The 15357-nt window shown below is 44.2% G+C and overlaps 1 protein-coding gene across 26 annotated transcripts in view; it reads right to left on the bottom strand.

The window, feature by feature from the left end:
• Window positions 1-15357, bottom strand: part of SOX6 (SRY-box transcription factor 6) — a 765761-nt gene that overhangs the window by 294666 nt on the left and 455738 nt on the right. For all 26 annotated transcript variants that reach the window (XM_061610274.1, XM_061610275.1, XM_061610270.1 and 23 more), the window contains one exon: window positions 840-1012. In XM_061610274.1, the coding sequence (XP_061466258.1) occupies window positions 840-1012 (173 nt within the window). The remainder of the gene's footprint in view (window positions 1-839; window positions 1013-15357) is intronic.

Below are 15357 nucleotides of genomic sequence, written 5' to 3'. Positions count from 1 at the left end.
TAATTTGAAACTAATGCCTAAGGAACTAATGGAATCTTCTGTTGTTAAATGTTTTACATCAGGCAACATGGAATATTGTTTATCTCCTAGTCCCTACTGATATTTGGCTGACAGTGGTGGTAGGTTCATTCTGTTTTCATTTCCTTTGAACATATAATGGTCAAAGAAATAGAGTTAACAAATCACTTTAACAGAGTTTATTAAAAGATGTTGTTAATCATCTACTCATGAACCAGCCAGAAACAACACCTTATAAACAGGTAACCATCCATTTGCCTCAGATATTGAAACCTATGAGTATAATCTACCAGATGTGTTTCTGGCACAAGTTCCATTCAAATTAATAAGAATTTGTGGGAACATTTCCTGGTTCACTGAGTCTTCAGAGTTCCATCCTGCCCTTTCCTAAGTAAACAGCAACTTGCACAATTGAATTAATCCTTTCTATCACTCTCTTCTGATACTGAACAAACCTAACACACAAAGCATCCTTATCGCGCATCCATATTACATTCAGACATTTTGAAAACAGAGAATTCAAATTGTAATGTGGGTACTTTTTCAAAGATTGTTACAACTTACTCCTTCTTTACATGTTTTTTGAAAATGAATTTATAACACAGCATTTTCCACATACATCATGTATTATGAATGGTAATGCTAAAAGTAGCAGGCAATGGAAAACCAGAATGTTATCGAAAATAAGTATTTTTCTCCTGTTTACAAAGAATAAATATCAGCTCCTTTTTGGTTGGGGTGGATGGGTAGGAAATAGTATAAATTAATCAAATAATGGGTGTGAAATAAACATTTTCATATGTTGCTGTTTTGTTGCTCACCTGTTCTTGCTGTTGGCGAGCAAGGTCCATTTGCTGCCGTTGTTTTTCAATTTGTGATGCTGCCAGCTTTTTCTGCTCATCATGGGCAGCCAGAAGCTGCTCCCGTAAACTGATGAGCTGACTGATCATGGTAGAGAGCTGTCGCTCTTTTTCTGCTAGGCTTTCAGGTGTACCTGAAGGAGGCAGGGAAATGCAAAGTAAATAATATGTAGAGAGTAACCATGAAAAAAACAGCAAAGGAAATAACTGGAGTTTTTGCATCTGACAAAAGGCAGCATGAATATTTGTTTTGCCAGAAAATGTACCAAGAGATCCTGCTAGTGTCTTTGCTATGTCCAGAAAGACAGGGAATGTCACTATAAACTGAACAGAAAACAGACCATTGATCCCCCTTTCGACAAGAGTAATTAATTATGTACTCTGCAATATCAAATCCTTTTTTTCCTTCCATACCAGTGCAATGACTCCTTAGTGGGTTACCAAATTCACAACTGGATGAACATAATTTCCCCTCTATTATACATTTTTAAACAAACAAAATAAAATATAAGACAACCAAAAAACCCTCTGCTTATTGTTGCTGCTAATTTCTCAAAAATCTCCAGTTTTCATATGAACTGAGCATGCTACAGAGTACTACAAGAAATGCCTCATATTTGTTACTAGAAAACAATGCCTAAGTTGAGCCTTGATTAGGAGTGTGTATAAACTAAACCAAATTGGTACTTATTGAAAGAGAGCTCTGACTGAAACAAGCATAATATACAGATTCCTATTTAAATTAAAATTCATTTGAACAGATTTAAAATTTACAGGAAATTCAATACTGAGTATTAATTATCAATCTGTTGATAGATGCTTTTACATAGTTTCCTTGATAAGGGTGATATTCAATGCTAATCCTACTCAGAGTAGATCCATTAAAGTTAATAGACATTACTAACATAGGTTCATTCATTTCAATGGATCTACTCTGAGCAAGACTTTGCTGAATACAACCCTTAGTATATATCAAGCTAGAAATCTAAAACTGGCCGACTTTGTAACTGTGATTTTAAGTTAGAACATATCAGAAATACACTTTGGTTCAAGGTTTAAAAAACAACAATTCATACTGTATAATTGTGTGCACATATGTGTAGTTGCAAAAGTATGCTGCTGTGAACCCACATGGGTCTCTGAATCAACAAAGGGGTGGCAGAAATTATGCCTGAACTGATAATTAGTTCAAAGCATATCATATTGAAATCAGTGGCAAATTTTCCATTGGCTTTAACAGGTATGAGTTTTACCCCATGATAGTTGTAACTATCTGGCTACCATCTAGAATTCCATCTAGAATTCCATCCAAATAAATGTGAGATTTATTTTATTTATTTATTGTATTTGTATACCGCCCCATAGCCGAAGCTCTCTTTACAGATTTCACAATCTAAGAGTATTTTAAACAGATTTCAAATAAATATGTATTTAAAATTTAGCCAGCTGGTATCTATCCATCCTGTCACATGTTCACATAGAACCAGGATTTTTTCATTGTTGTCATGCTTACATCAACTATGTATTCCTGCAATATCAGCACTTTTTGCAATATTTTAGCTCTTTTGTGCCAAATCATGTTCTTTAATATCAAGTGCAATCTAGAACAAAATAAATATGTGCAAGAATCTTTATTTTATTTATTTATTTTATTTATTATTTAATTTATATCCCGCCCTTCCTCCCAGCAGGAGAACCTTCACAAGGCTGTAAGACCACAAAGGCCATGGTATAATACATTCTACGTAAACACATGCATGCAGATCCCATCATGCCATGCAACTGTCAGAAAAAATAGATATACAAGAATAACTATAATTTTACAACTTTAAGGCTACAAACCCAATTTACATATTATCAATAGTTAAAAGTCATGCCTTCAAACTCACGCTGGAGCCTTGAACTAAAGTGTACAATTGATAAAGCACTGAAGGAATGTAAAAGCAAATGTAACTGGAAGAAATCAAACTCAGCTAATGCATCTTCTGTAGAAAGTCTGCGGGGCAAGAAAAACACAATTCTACCTTCACACATGATTTAAAACTCTTCTATCTTGGAATAGCTACAAAACTGGGATGCAATCAAGTATTTAAATTATCAGGCTAAAGGGCTTCATGAATTGGTGGGTCCAGTTTTAGAATTTTTTAATAAGAATACCCATTCCACAACCTCTTCTCAAAAAGCCAAGCTTAGAGATAGGGTAGTAACTAATAGAAGCAAACCAACATTAAATTCAAATCAAAACCAACATTCCCTTCCCCACCCCCAAAAACCTTGTGAGTTTATCTTCTACAGATAACTGGTTAAATTCATGATTAGCCTTATGATACAACTGGCTGCCAGCGTACCTGATTTACGCTGGAGTGCTGATGGGAAGTACCTGGATATTATATACAGGGCGCATGTAGAATTTTCTGGCCTGGCCTGGCTGTCCTGGCTGTCCTATGATGAGGCCTTTTGTATGCGGGCTTCATGCGATAGGACACTGCCATGGGACAAGAAGGAGCCAGAGTTATGGCTGCAGTTCATGGCAGCGGCCCGAGCCATGACTGGGGAAAGGTGTGATAGCAGGCATCTATTGAGCAGGCAGTCGGCTGCTACTCTTCCCCATGCTAATGCAGGGCAAGGGGTTCAACAACAGCTGCTGTGCTGGAAGTTTAGTTCCCGGAGGGTTTTCGCATGTAACCCGTGTCGTTTCTGGCACGAGTGTTCCATTTGTGGAGCGGCACACCCTTGCACAGCCTGCCCCAGGGACAGGTTATATAGGAGAGGAGGCAGGGATCAGTAAGGGGGCAGAAAGCAGCCCCCACCTGGTGCCTCTCAGAAAAAAGGGTCCCTCCCTGGTTAAGTTAGAAGTTTTGCAGACCTTGCTTGCTGGTTACCCAGTGGTCAGGGATGAACGTTTCTGTTGCAGGATTTTTCTTTAGGCTTTTGAATTCCTTACAGCGGTCCACAGGCCACCTTCATGTCCCAAAATCTTAAATCTGTACTAGGCATGGAGGCGATCGTACAACTGAAAATTGACACGGAAGTGCAGGCAGGGCGGGTGCTTGGCCCATTCCAATCACCCCCACTCCCCAACCTTAGGGTGTTCCCACTGGGTATTGTGCCCAAGAAGGCAGCAGGGGAGTTCAGGCTGATTCACTACTTGTCCTACCCGCAAGGGCAGTCAGTTAATGATTTAATTCCTGATAGTCTATGTACAGTCCAGTACACCTCCCTGGATGCTGCAGTGCGCATGGTGCAGGCTTGTGACCGAGGTGCATAATGGGTAAGTGTGACATCAACTTCGCTTTCTGCCTCCTGCCCGTCCACCCTGCAGACTTTGAGCTGCTGGGTTTTGCTTTTGCCGGCAAATTCCTGTTTGTGGATAGGGCTGGCACTGGTGAATGCCAGCACCTGATGACACAGTTTGGGGACCTGGCAGAAGAACTAGGGGTTCCTTTGCCCATGGAAAAGACAGAAGGCCCAGCCCCTGTCTTGACATTCCTGGGTACAGAAATTGATTCAGGGAGGCAGTGTTGTAGGCTGCCCAAGGAAAAGCCTGAGATCCTCCAAATTAAGATTAAGGAAGTTGCAGAGGCTAAAAAAGTTTTCCTTTCTACCCTCCAGGAGTTAGCAGGGCACATAAATTTTGCATGCAGGGTTGTAGCGCCAGGTCGGGAATTTTTGAGACTATGATGCCATGGTTGGGCTTTTACGGCCCCGCCATAGGTTCAGGGTGACAGCTGCATTGTGCGCCGACCTGGTGGTGTGGTCCTCTTTCCTGCAGGATTTCAATGGTATATCCTTTTGGGGGCAGGACCGGCTCCTGCAGGCAGAGTTGCAAGTCCAATCTGACGCGTCTGGGGCTTTTGGATTTGGGGTAGTTTGGGGGTCTTCCTGGTGTAACAGCAATGGCCACAGGCATGGATTCAGGAAGGGCTGACCAAGGATCTGACCTTCCTAGAATTTTTCCCGATAGCGGTAGCAGTCTATTTGTGGGCTGAGAGGCTGAGGAACTCTATGGTCCATTTTTGGTGTTATAACATGGCTATATTCACCCCTTTTAGAGGGTCTGGGAATTCAGAAGCCTAACAAGTTGTAATTTGCTTTTGACAGGTTGATGGATGGGGATGGAGCAGATGCGCATCCTAATATGCGGCCACAGCATGGTCTTAAGGGCAGCCCGGAGGGCGGTGAAATCAAGCATGGGCTCACGGTTGGGCCTCAGTCAATAGGCTGCAGTGCAGTGGTTTGGCCGGTGAGGAATGTGTTGGGATGGGCTCTGTGGTGCGTCCTTCCCTGGCTCTCCCTGTCAGGTTCCTACCTGCTCGTGGTTACTGCCTGTCTCTAGGCACCACCAGGGACTCCACCAGTCCGGACTGTCCTTTTTTATGGTTTCCCTCTCCGCTCTAGCATAGATCTCAACAGATCCCCCTGCTAGGCAGCACCACCAGTCACGTCCTATAACCAGTATTCCTAGAGACTCTGCCTGAGTCTCCCTCAATTAGGTTACCTCTGTGACTGCGTGCTTAAGCTGTCCCAATCCCTTTGATTTACTCAGACTGCTTATAATTCTGGTTTGCTCTGAATACTTGTGGTGTTATATTCTTCCCTTCACCCACTGCCACCATTTGCCACTCTTCAGCCTTGGTTATTTACCTCACCCTCCCTTCTGGTCTGTGAAACCCCAGCCAAGGATCAGGCCTCTGGTAAACCAAATTAAGTATTTATTAAATAACACAGAGAACAAGATTAACAAGATTTCTTCATAAGGCACATAAGCATATAGTTTTATCTAATACTAATCCAAACTCCACCCCCCTCCTTCTCCACGCTCTCCTGACAAACAACTCTCTCAAACCCACCAAAACAACCCCCTCCAGTCCACCCACGTCCACCTCACATCCACTTCACATCCACCCAGATTTACCTGTCATACTTCCTTTTATACTGTCAGCCATTTTAAACATTCAGCCAATCATCCAGCATTCTACTGCCCATTCACTCCCCCTTCCTCTTTCATTCTACTTACCATGTATCTCCTATACAACCAGCACTTACCCTATTTACACTAATACAGGAACATCACAGGGTCCTACACACTTTGTTCCAGCAAGGTTTAGTGTGGGCAGTTCTGCGGGTTGTGGTCACTCCCCTTGGTGTGAATGACCTTAGTTTAATGAAGGGCAAGGCCCTTAGAGTTCAGGCATGAGAGGACATGCAGTTGATAAGGCAACATTGGCCTTCGGTACGTCTGCTGTGGTCAGACATTCTGCCATGCAGGGTTTGCCGTGGTGTATGGGACCTATGGGGGATTGATCGGACATGGAAGAAAGTCAACTGGCGGATTCGGTTGGCTCTTCTTTGGCACGGGGGGGTTGGCTATTCAGCATTGGAGGATTGAACTGTATAAGGCCGATGGCGTTCACCTGTCAGATGCATGGAACAACATTTTTGGGGGAGACCTGCAGAGGTGTCTGTGAGAGGTGCTTCTCAGCAGTGGGGTAAAGGGGAACTAAATAGAGATTTGTCCCCATTTTGTGGCAGGAAGGTGTGGGAAGGGAAATAGGTAAGGACAGCTACGTGGCCCCCTTAGGCACCTTTGGAGGTGATTGGTGGTTCCAGAGGCCGGCCTGTCAGGGCTTTACAGCTCGAGGGCAGGATGTGGGCTGCTTCTTGGGGCCAACTAGACTCATCCACCCAGAGTTTCACAGCCCTGAGGGGTGCTGACGTGGGAAGACCCCCTGCTCACCTACAGGGTGTGGCTGGGGTAAGGAGTAAGCAGATGGGCTTGCCCTTGCCCCAGGAGGGGCTGGTCACCCAAGAACTGTATGGCAAGCTGCTTGCTTATAGACAGTTCTCGCACCTAGGTTTTCCCTCTGCAGGTCGCTTTAAAAGGGTTTTTTTGCTATAGTTTTAAAAAGTGGCCCTTGTTCAACCCAAGCTGATGTGTCTATGTTTTATTTCACCCCTCAGCTGCAACTTACTGCGACTTTCAAAATGGTGTCAAGCAAACTCAGAACTAAGTGCTGGTGTGCTAGAGTGGTGATACTGGATGTGAGAACTCCAAGCCCAACTCCCAAAGTTCAACTCAGTCAGGAAGAGTCTCTGGGTGGTTTGGGGAAAGCCACTGTCTCTTAAGCCTGTCCTACTTCACAGAGATATAGTACACATAGAATGAAATAAACCAATTCATGCTGCCTAATAATGTCAGTGAAAAGTAACTGGGAATATAGATTCAGATTATCTGAACATCCACAGGAATTTCTGAATCATGCCAGACTCACTTTGTCAGGCACAATACTATGCACAATGGCAGATACTAGTGAAAGCATAGCATCACTAGAAAGATTGTTAATTGAACACATGTAATAGGAAAGAAACCTACAGTTCTGATGAAGTCCAATTGATTAGATTCAAATGTGATGATAAATTTATTGTAGTTCAGCTATTTCACAGTGGATTCTCCATTTGGAGTATGTTGAATATGAAAGTCCTCAGAGCTTTATGTTTTCTTAGAACTTTATAAATCTTGCCATTTTTATTGCAGTTAGGGCCAGTCAATCCAGTTTGGGCCAAACTACATGGTACATTTAATCCCATAATTTGCCTTTGCATAATTCAGCTGTTTACTTTAAATAGTTGCTCTGGGTGTTTCAGATTGGGGCTATGGTGCAGATGGAGTTTTTAACCGTTTGCCTTGACTCTGTAGTCTATATAACCACGACCACCCAGTGCTTCCATTTATGTTGAAAACAAAACTCGCAGTGCAAATAGCAGATTTAAGGGGATGATTATAGCTGTGATCTTGATTAACTCCCATCCACCCACAGTCCCAATCAGTAATGTAGTGGCAAATTCAGAAGTGCAGAGTCCCTTCATGATAGCATTGCCCCCTCCCATCCTCTTTTTCTTCCTGCTGGATTGAGAATGAAATCCTTGTTAATGCCTCCTAGGAAGGGTAAACCACCTCTGAATACCTCTTACCACGAAAACCCTATGAACAGAGTACCCAAAATGCAACACAAGATAGTGCTGGAAGATGAGACCCCCAGGTCAAAAGGCACAAAACAAGCTACTGGGAAAGACCAAAGGACAAGTACTAGTAACGCTGTGACTAATGACACAGCTGGGTCAAAGCTGAAAGGAAGTTCAGAGGCTGATGTGCACAGATCCAAAAGGAGAGTCTGAAGATGTACAATGTAAACAACAGGAACATGGAATGTGAGAAGCATGAACCAGGGAAAGTTAGAAATTGTCAAGCAAGAAAGATAATGTATCAACATTACAATACTTGGCATGAGTGAATTAAAATGGACAGGAATGGGACATTTTCAGTCAGGCAACTACAAAATGTTTTATTCAGGAAATGAGAAATTAAGAAGAAATGGGGTTGCTTTAATAGTGAGAAGTAATGTAGCAAAAACAATTAAGAGCTATAACGCAAGGTCTGAGTGAGTGATATCGTTTAATGGGAAACCTATTAACATAACCATCATCCAAGTCTATTGACCAAATGGTCAATATAGGAATCAAATTGATTATATAATTAGTAACACAAGATGAAGAAGTTCCATACTTTCTGTGAAAACAAGACCAGGAGTAGACTGCGGTACAGATCATGAACTCGTCATATCGAAAATCAGAGTAAAGCTAAAGAAGAACAAAGCTATCATAATGCCAAAATACAATTTAAAGAACATCCCAAAATAATATAAAGATCAACTAAGGAATAGATTTGAGGCATTAAACTTAGTTGACAGAGAACCAAAAGAACTATGGAGTGAAATCAGAGACATTATCAGGGAAGAATGCAAAAAAAAATACGTCTACTTAAAAAGAGAGAAAGGCCTCAATGGATGCCTGACAAAACTCTTAAAATGGTTAAAGAGAGAAGGAAAGCAAAAGGAGATAGAAACACGGTTAGAACCTTAAATGCAACAGTACAGTGACAATACGTAGGGACAAAGAGAACTATTATTGTACAGAAATAGAAGAGAACAAAAAGGGTAGAACAAGAGCCCTATTCCAAAAGATTAGAGAAATTAAAGGGAAATTTAAACCACGAGTAGGGATGTTGAATAATCAACAGGGGAACACACTGACTGACCAAGATGAAATAAAAGGAAGATGGAAGCAATACACTGTAGAACTCTATAAAGGAGATGCAAGGATGACAGGTTCATTCATGGAGGAACCGTACGATGACGAACCAGAAATTTAAACCAAGAGTAGGGATGTTGAATAATCAACAGGGGAGGACATTGACTGACCGAGATGAAATAAAAGAAAGATGGAAGCAATACACTGAAGAACTCTATAAAAGAGATGCAAAGATGACAGATTCATTCATGGAGGAACCATATGATGAAGAACCAGAAATGCTAGAATGTGAGGTGAAAGCTGCTCTTAAAATACTTGGAAGAAACAAAGCACCAGGAACAAATGGCATACCAATATAGTTGCTAGAAGCTACTGAGACTGAATCTGTCCAAACTTTGGCAAACATTTGTCAACAAATACGGAAAATTAAACAATGGCTCACAAACTGGAAGTGTGTGATATACATCCCAATTCCAAAGAAAGGGGATCCCAGGGAATGCAGCAATTATCAAGCTATTGCCTCAATATCCCATGCTAGTAAAGTAATGCTCAAGATTGTACAACAAAGGCTCTTACCATATATGGAGAAATGCCAGATGTCCAAGCTGGATTTAGAAAGGGAAGAGGCACCAGAGATCATATCGCAAACATACATTGGATAATGGAATGGACCAAGGAATTTCAGAAGAAAATCACCCTGTGCTTTATAGATTACAGCAAAGTCTTTGATTGTGATCATGAAAAACTATGGAATGCTTTAAAAGAAATGGGGGTACCACAGCATCTGATTGTCTTGATGCACAACCTATACTCTGCACAAGAGGCTACTATAGACAGAATATGGAGCAACCGATTGGTTCCCAATTGGAAACAGTGTGAGACAGGGATGTATTTTATTACCCTATTTGTTTAATCTATATGCAGAACATATCATACGGAAAGCGGGATTGGACCAAGATGAAGGAGGTGTGAAAATTGGAGGGAGAAATATCAATAATTTAAGATATGCAGATGATACCATACTACTAGTAGAAATTATTTGAAACAAATGCTGATGAAAGCTAAAGAGGAAAGCACAAAAGCCGGACTACAGCTGAACATCAAGACTAAAGTAATGACAACAGAAGATTTATCTAACTTTAAAGTTGGCAACGAGGACATTGAACTTGTCAAGGATTATCAATACCTTGGCACAGTCATTAACCAAAATGAAGACAATAGTCAAGAAATCAGAAGAAGGTTAGGACTAGGGAGGGCAGCTGTGAGAGAACTAGAAAAGGTCCTCAAATGCAAAGCTGTATCACTGAACACTAAAGTCAGGATCATTCAGACCATGGTATTCCCAATCTCTATGTATGGATGTGAGAGTTGGACAGTGAAAAAAGCGGATAAGAGAAAAATCAACTTATTTGAGATGTGGTGCTGGAGGAGTGCTTTGTACATACAATGGACTGCAAAAAAGACAAATAATTGGGTGTTAGAACAAATTAAACCAGAACTATCACTAGAAGCTAAAATGATGAAACTGAGGTGATCATAGTTTGGACACATAATGAGAAGACATGATTCACTAGAAAGGACCATAATGCTGGGGAAAACAGAAGGAAGTAGAAAAAGAGGAAGGGCAAATAAGTGATGGATTGATTCCATAAAGGAAGCCACAGACCTGAACTTACAAGATCTGAACAGGGTGGTTCATGACAGATGCTCTTGGAGGTCGCTGATTCATAGGGTTGCCATAAGTCATGATCAACTTGAAGGCACATAACAACAACAATGGTATGGCTGATGCTATTAGATCGGTGCACTTCAGTGAATATGGGGACAGAGTTGGTATTTGATTGGCTGTAAGACCTAGTTCCTGGACTTATGTCTCTGTACGTCCATTCTTGAAGGTGATTTCTATTTTTTATAAGGGGAATATGTGCAAACAGGTACAGTAGGGCCCCGCATTACGGCGTTCTGCTTAAAGGCGTTCCGCTGATGCAGCGCCTTTCATTTTCAATTTTAAAGGGTTTTTTCCCCATGTTGTGCCATTTTTGCATCATTTTCGCGCGACGCAACCCATTAAAGTCAATGGGGTTCCGCTTTACAGCTGGGGTCCAGAACGGAACCCGCCGTATAAGCGGGGCCCTACTCTATTGCATTTCATGGTCTTTTGCCCCTACTGTTTACCATTTCCCCCCACCATGCCCATGTCTCATTGTTTTCAAAAAGAGTGCCTTATGTGTAGTCGTACTATGCAGAAAAATGATGGAAATAATAGTCCAAGGAAGGTTTCTTGCACAGTGAGGTTCCCAGTATATCTTGGGAGGGTGGGTTACCAAACTCATCGGATTCAAGGGATGCACATGCACACCACATTCATGCTGCCATCAAACACTAAAAGAAGAGAGCAGCACAACGGCAACAGCCCAATTTTCCTTCTAGGATACTTCAAGATGCATGATGAACTATCCTTCCTGGTTCATAGAATGGGAGGAATTGCTGTTGAATTGGGGTATTCATGATGCAGATACATTTAAGAACATAAGAAGAGCCTGCTGGATCAGGCCGAGGGTCCATCTAGTCCAGCATCCTGTCCTCACAGTGGCCAATGAGATGTCCATAGGAAACTCACAAACTGGACCTGAGCGCAAAGAGCACTCTCCCCTCCTGCAGTTTCCAGCAACTGGTATTTGGAAGCATAGTGCCTCCACCTATGGAGGCAGAGCATAGCCATCATGGCTAGTAGCCATTGATAGCCTTATCCTCCATGAATTTGTCTAATCCTTTTTTAAAGCTATCCATGAGTAAATTGCATAATTTAACTATGTGCTGCTGTGTGAAGAAGTACTTCCTTTTGTCTGTTCTGAATCTTCCAACATTTAGCTTCATTGAACGTCCGCAAGTTCTTGTGTTATGAGAGAGGAAGAAAAACTTCTCTCTAACCACTTTCTCGGGGGCAGCGTCCTTGGTCAACAATGCCCTGTGGAAGACTGGGTGCATCTTGAAGGTGGGCGGCAATTTTAGTCTGTAAGCCACGGGGTTAATCTGTGCCTCCACCTCAAAGGGCCCTACACGCCGATCCTGCAGTTTACGACACCGGCCAGGCATAGCTAGGAAACGTGTAGAGATCCAGACCTGGTCTCCCACTCGTATGAGGTCCCCCTCTCTCCGATGCTGGTCAGCTGCGCGTTTGTAATCCGCTTTGGCCTGTTCTAGTTGCTCTTGGAGTAGCTGTTGCATAGCGTGAAGTTCCTGCAAGTAATCCTCAGCGGCTGGGACTGAGAGACTGTCTTTTGGGGTAGGGAAGGCTCGGGGGTGGTAGCCAAAATTGGCGAAGAAAGGAGTCTGTTGCGTGTGCAAATGCACAGCATTATTATAGGCAAATTCTGCTAAATGCAGGTAGGACATCCAGTTGTCCTGCTGATACCCCACAAAACAACGTAAATATTGTTGCAACACTGCGTTGATCCTCTCGGACTGCCCATCCGTTTGGGGACGATGGGCAGACGACAGTCTCAGCTCACTTTGCAGCAACTTCCACAACGCTTGCCAAAAACGTGAGGTGAATTGTGTGCCCCGATCGGAAACCAGGCTGTCTGGCAGACCGTGCAGCCGATACACATTTTGCACGTACAACTTGGCAGTGTCTTGAGCGCTTGGGAGCCCTGCGCACGGAATGAATTGAGCCATTTTCGAGAAGGCATCAACGACCACCAAAACTGTGGTTTTCCCCTGCGAAAGTGGAAGGTCTGTTATAAAATCCATAGTAATCATTCGCCAAGGTCCTCCTGGAGTAGGAAGGGGTTCCAGTAGCCCCAGTGGCTTCCCAGTGGCATGTTTAGCCCTCATGCAAGTGGGGCAAGAGCGAACGTAATGCTCTACGTCCTTCTTCACCTTGGGCCACCAGAACTCCCGAGTGACAGCTTGAATGGTCTTAAAAACCCCAAAGTGGCCTGCCGTGGGGGCGTCATGGCACTGATGTAGTACCCTCACTTGCAGTTCTCTGGGGGGCACATAAACAGCTTCCTGATGGTGCAGTATGCCATCCTTCCATATAAGGTCCTTCTGTTCTGCCTGCGGTGATGCGCCCTCTTCGACCTGCTGCTCCTGCATGAAAGGGTCCTGTTGTTGCGCTTCACGCACTTCAGCTTCCCAAGAATCTTGGCAGGCCCCTACTACTCCCCGCTCGGGAGGGATTATGTACTGTAACTGTCTTGGGGTAGGATCCCTCAGAAACTCTGGCTTCCTTGAGAGGGCATCAGCCCGCTTATTCTGTGCTTGGGAGATATAATGAATTTTGAAATGGAACCGTGCAAAGAAATGAGCCCAGCGCACTTGCCTCTGATTGAGTTTACGGGCAGTATGAAGACTCTCTAGATTACGATGGTCCGTGTGCACCTCAATTTCATGCTGCGCCCCTTCCAGATGGTGTCTCCAGGCTTCAAAGGCATCTCTAATGGCTAATAGCTCCTTTTCCCACACAGTGTAGTTTTGTTCAGAGTCGGTTAACTTTCTGGAAAAGTAGGCACAAGGCATCAGTTCTCCCCCTTTCTGGGCCGGTTGCAAAAGAACCCCTCCGATCGCGACGTCCGACGCATCCGTCTCTACCACAAAAGGGAGCGCCGGGTCAGCATGCTGTAGTATGGGTTTGGTAGCAAACCTTCGCTTCAGGCTCTCGAAAGCCTCTTGTGCAGCTTCTGTCCATTGGAAAGGTCCTGTGCCCTTCAGGCAATCCGTGAGCGGTGCAGTCTGATGGGAGTAGTTGGCTATGAAATGATGGTAGTAATTCGCAAAGCCCAAGAAGCGTTGCAAATCCTTCTTGGTCTTGGGGGGTTGCCACGTGAGTACAAAACGAACTTTTCCTGGGTCCATTTGTACTCCTGCTGGAGAGATCCGATACCCCAGAAAGTCCAACGTGGTTAGGTCAAACCCACACTTTTCCAGCTTCGCGTAAAGACAGTGTTCCCGTAACTTCTGCAGCACTGCACGCACATGCGAGTCATGTTCCTCGGGAGTATTCAAATAAATCAGGATATCATCCAAATACACTATCATAAAGCGGTCCACAAAGTCCCGAAAGATGTCATTCATAAAATTTTGGAAGACTCCAGGTGCTCCCGACAACCCATATGGCATCACCAAATACTCAAACTGACCGTAACGGGTCTTAAACGCAGTCTTCCATTCATGACCTGCCTTAATCCTCACCAAGTTGTAAGCTCCTCTCAAGTCCAGTTTCGTGAAAATTTTGGCGGAACGCAACCTCTCCAACATTTCCCTAATGAGCGGCAGCGGGTAACTATTGGGGATAGTGAGCTGGTTTAGGGCTTGATAATCATTACAGGGACGGAGCTCCCCCCTTTTTTTCTTCACAAACAGCAGGGGTGCACCAGCTGGGGACTGTGAAGGGCGAATGAAGCCTTTCTTCAAATTGGCGTCCAGAAACTCCCTTAACGCTGCCAACTCTGGTTCAGATAGAGAGTAGATCCGCCCGGTGGGGATGCGTGCCCCAGGCACCAAATCAATGGCACAATCATAGGGCCGGTGAGGAGGGAGTTGCTCCGCTTCCTTTTTATCGAAGACGTCCCGAAAACTCCCATACTTGGTGGGCAAAGTTATCTCCCTTGGGGGAGGCGCCCCTGCCAACACCTGTGGCTCCTCTTCAGGCTGGCAATGTTGATGGCAGTACCACAGCTTCATCCCAAAAGATTGTGGGGTTGTGCCTAACCAGCCAAGGCATACCCAACACCACCGGGAAACGCGGCAAGGACGCCACATAGAACGACAGGTCTTCCCGATGCCCAGGGACCTTCACTTCCACGGACTCAGTCACCCGAGTCTTCCCCCCAGACTTCAGAGACTGGCCATCTATAGTTTCCACTGCCAACGGCTGACTCAATTCTCTTGTGGGAATAGCGTGGTGTAGTGCCAACTCTCGGTCTATGAAATAAGAGGATGCTCTGCTGTCGATCATCGCCTTGGCTGAGAAGCTCTCGCCTGAGGATAGGGTGATGCGAATGGGCAACAGAAGGGCCCCTTGGGAGGGAAGGGGTCATAACTGAGGCTCAGTGTCTGTAGCACCCCCCAACTGTCTAGCCTCTACGAGAGCTGGGATGTGAAGTGTTCCGGCGGCTGGGATCTTCCGGTTTTGGCTGCACAATTTCTGGCAAGGTGTCCAGACTTTCCGCAATAGAGACACAGTCCTTCCCTCCGGCGTCTTTCCCTCTCCTCCTCTGTCAATCGTGGTCTAGCCCCCCCAATCTGCATGGGCTCCTCTCCCGAGACAGTAGGGATGCCAGGATTGGGCACGGGGCACGCACGGGGCAGCGGAGCAGCAACCTGACTCCATGAAGGCTCCATTCTTCGCTCCAACTTTCTTCCTTCTAAGCGGCTGTCTATCTGC

The sequence above is a fragment of the Rhineura floridana genome, chromosome 2, assembly GCF_030035675.1.
Source record: "Rhineura floridana isolate rRhiFlo1 chromosome 2, rRhiFlo1.hap2, whole genome shotgun sequence".
NCBI lineage: Eukaryota > Metazoa > Chordata > Lepidosauria > Squamata > Rhineuridae > Rhineura > Rhineura floridana.
The sequence above is the reverse complement of the archived record's forward strand: the minus strand, read 5'-3'. Positions and strand labels throughout refer to the sequence as shown.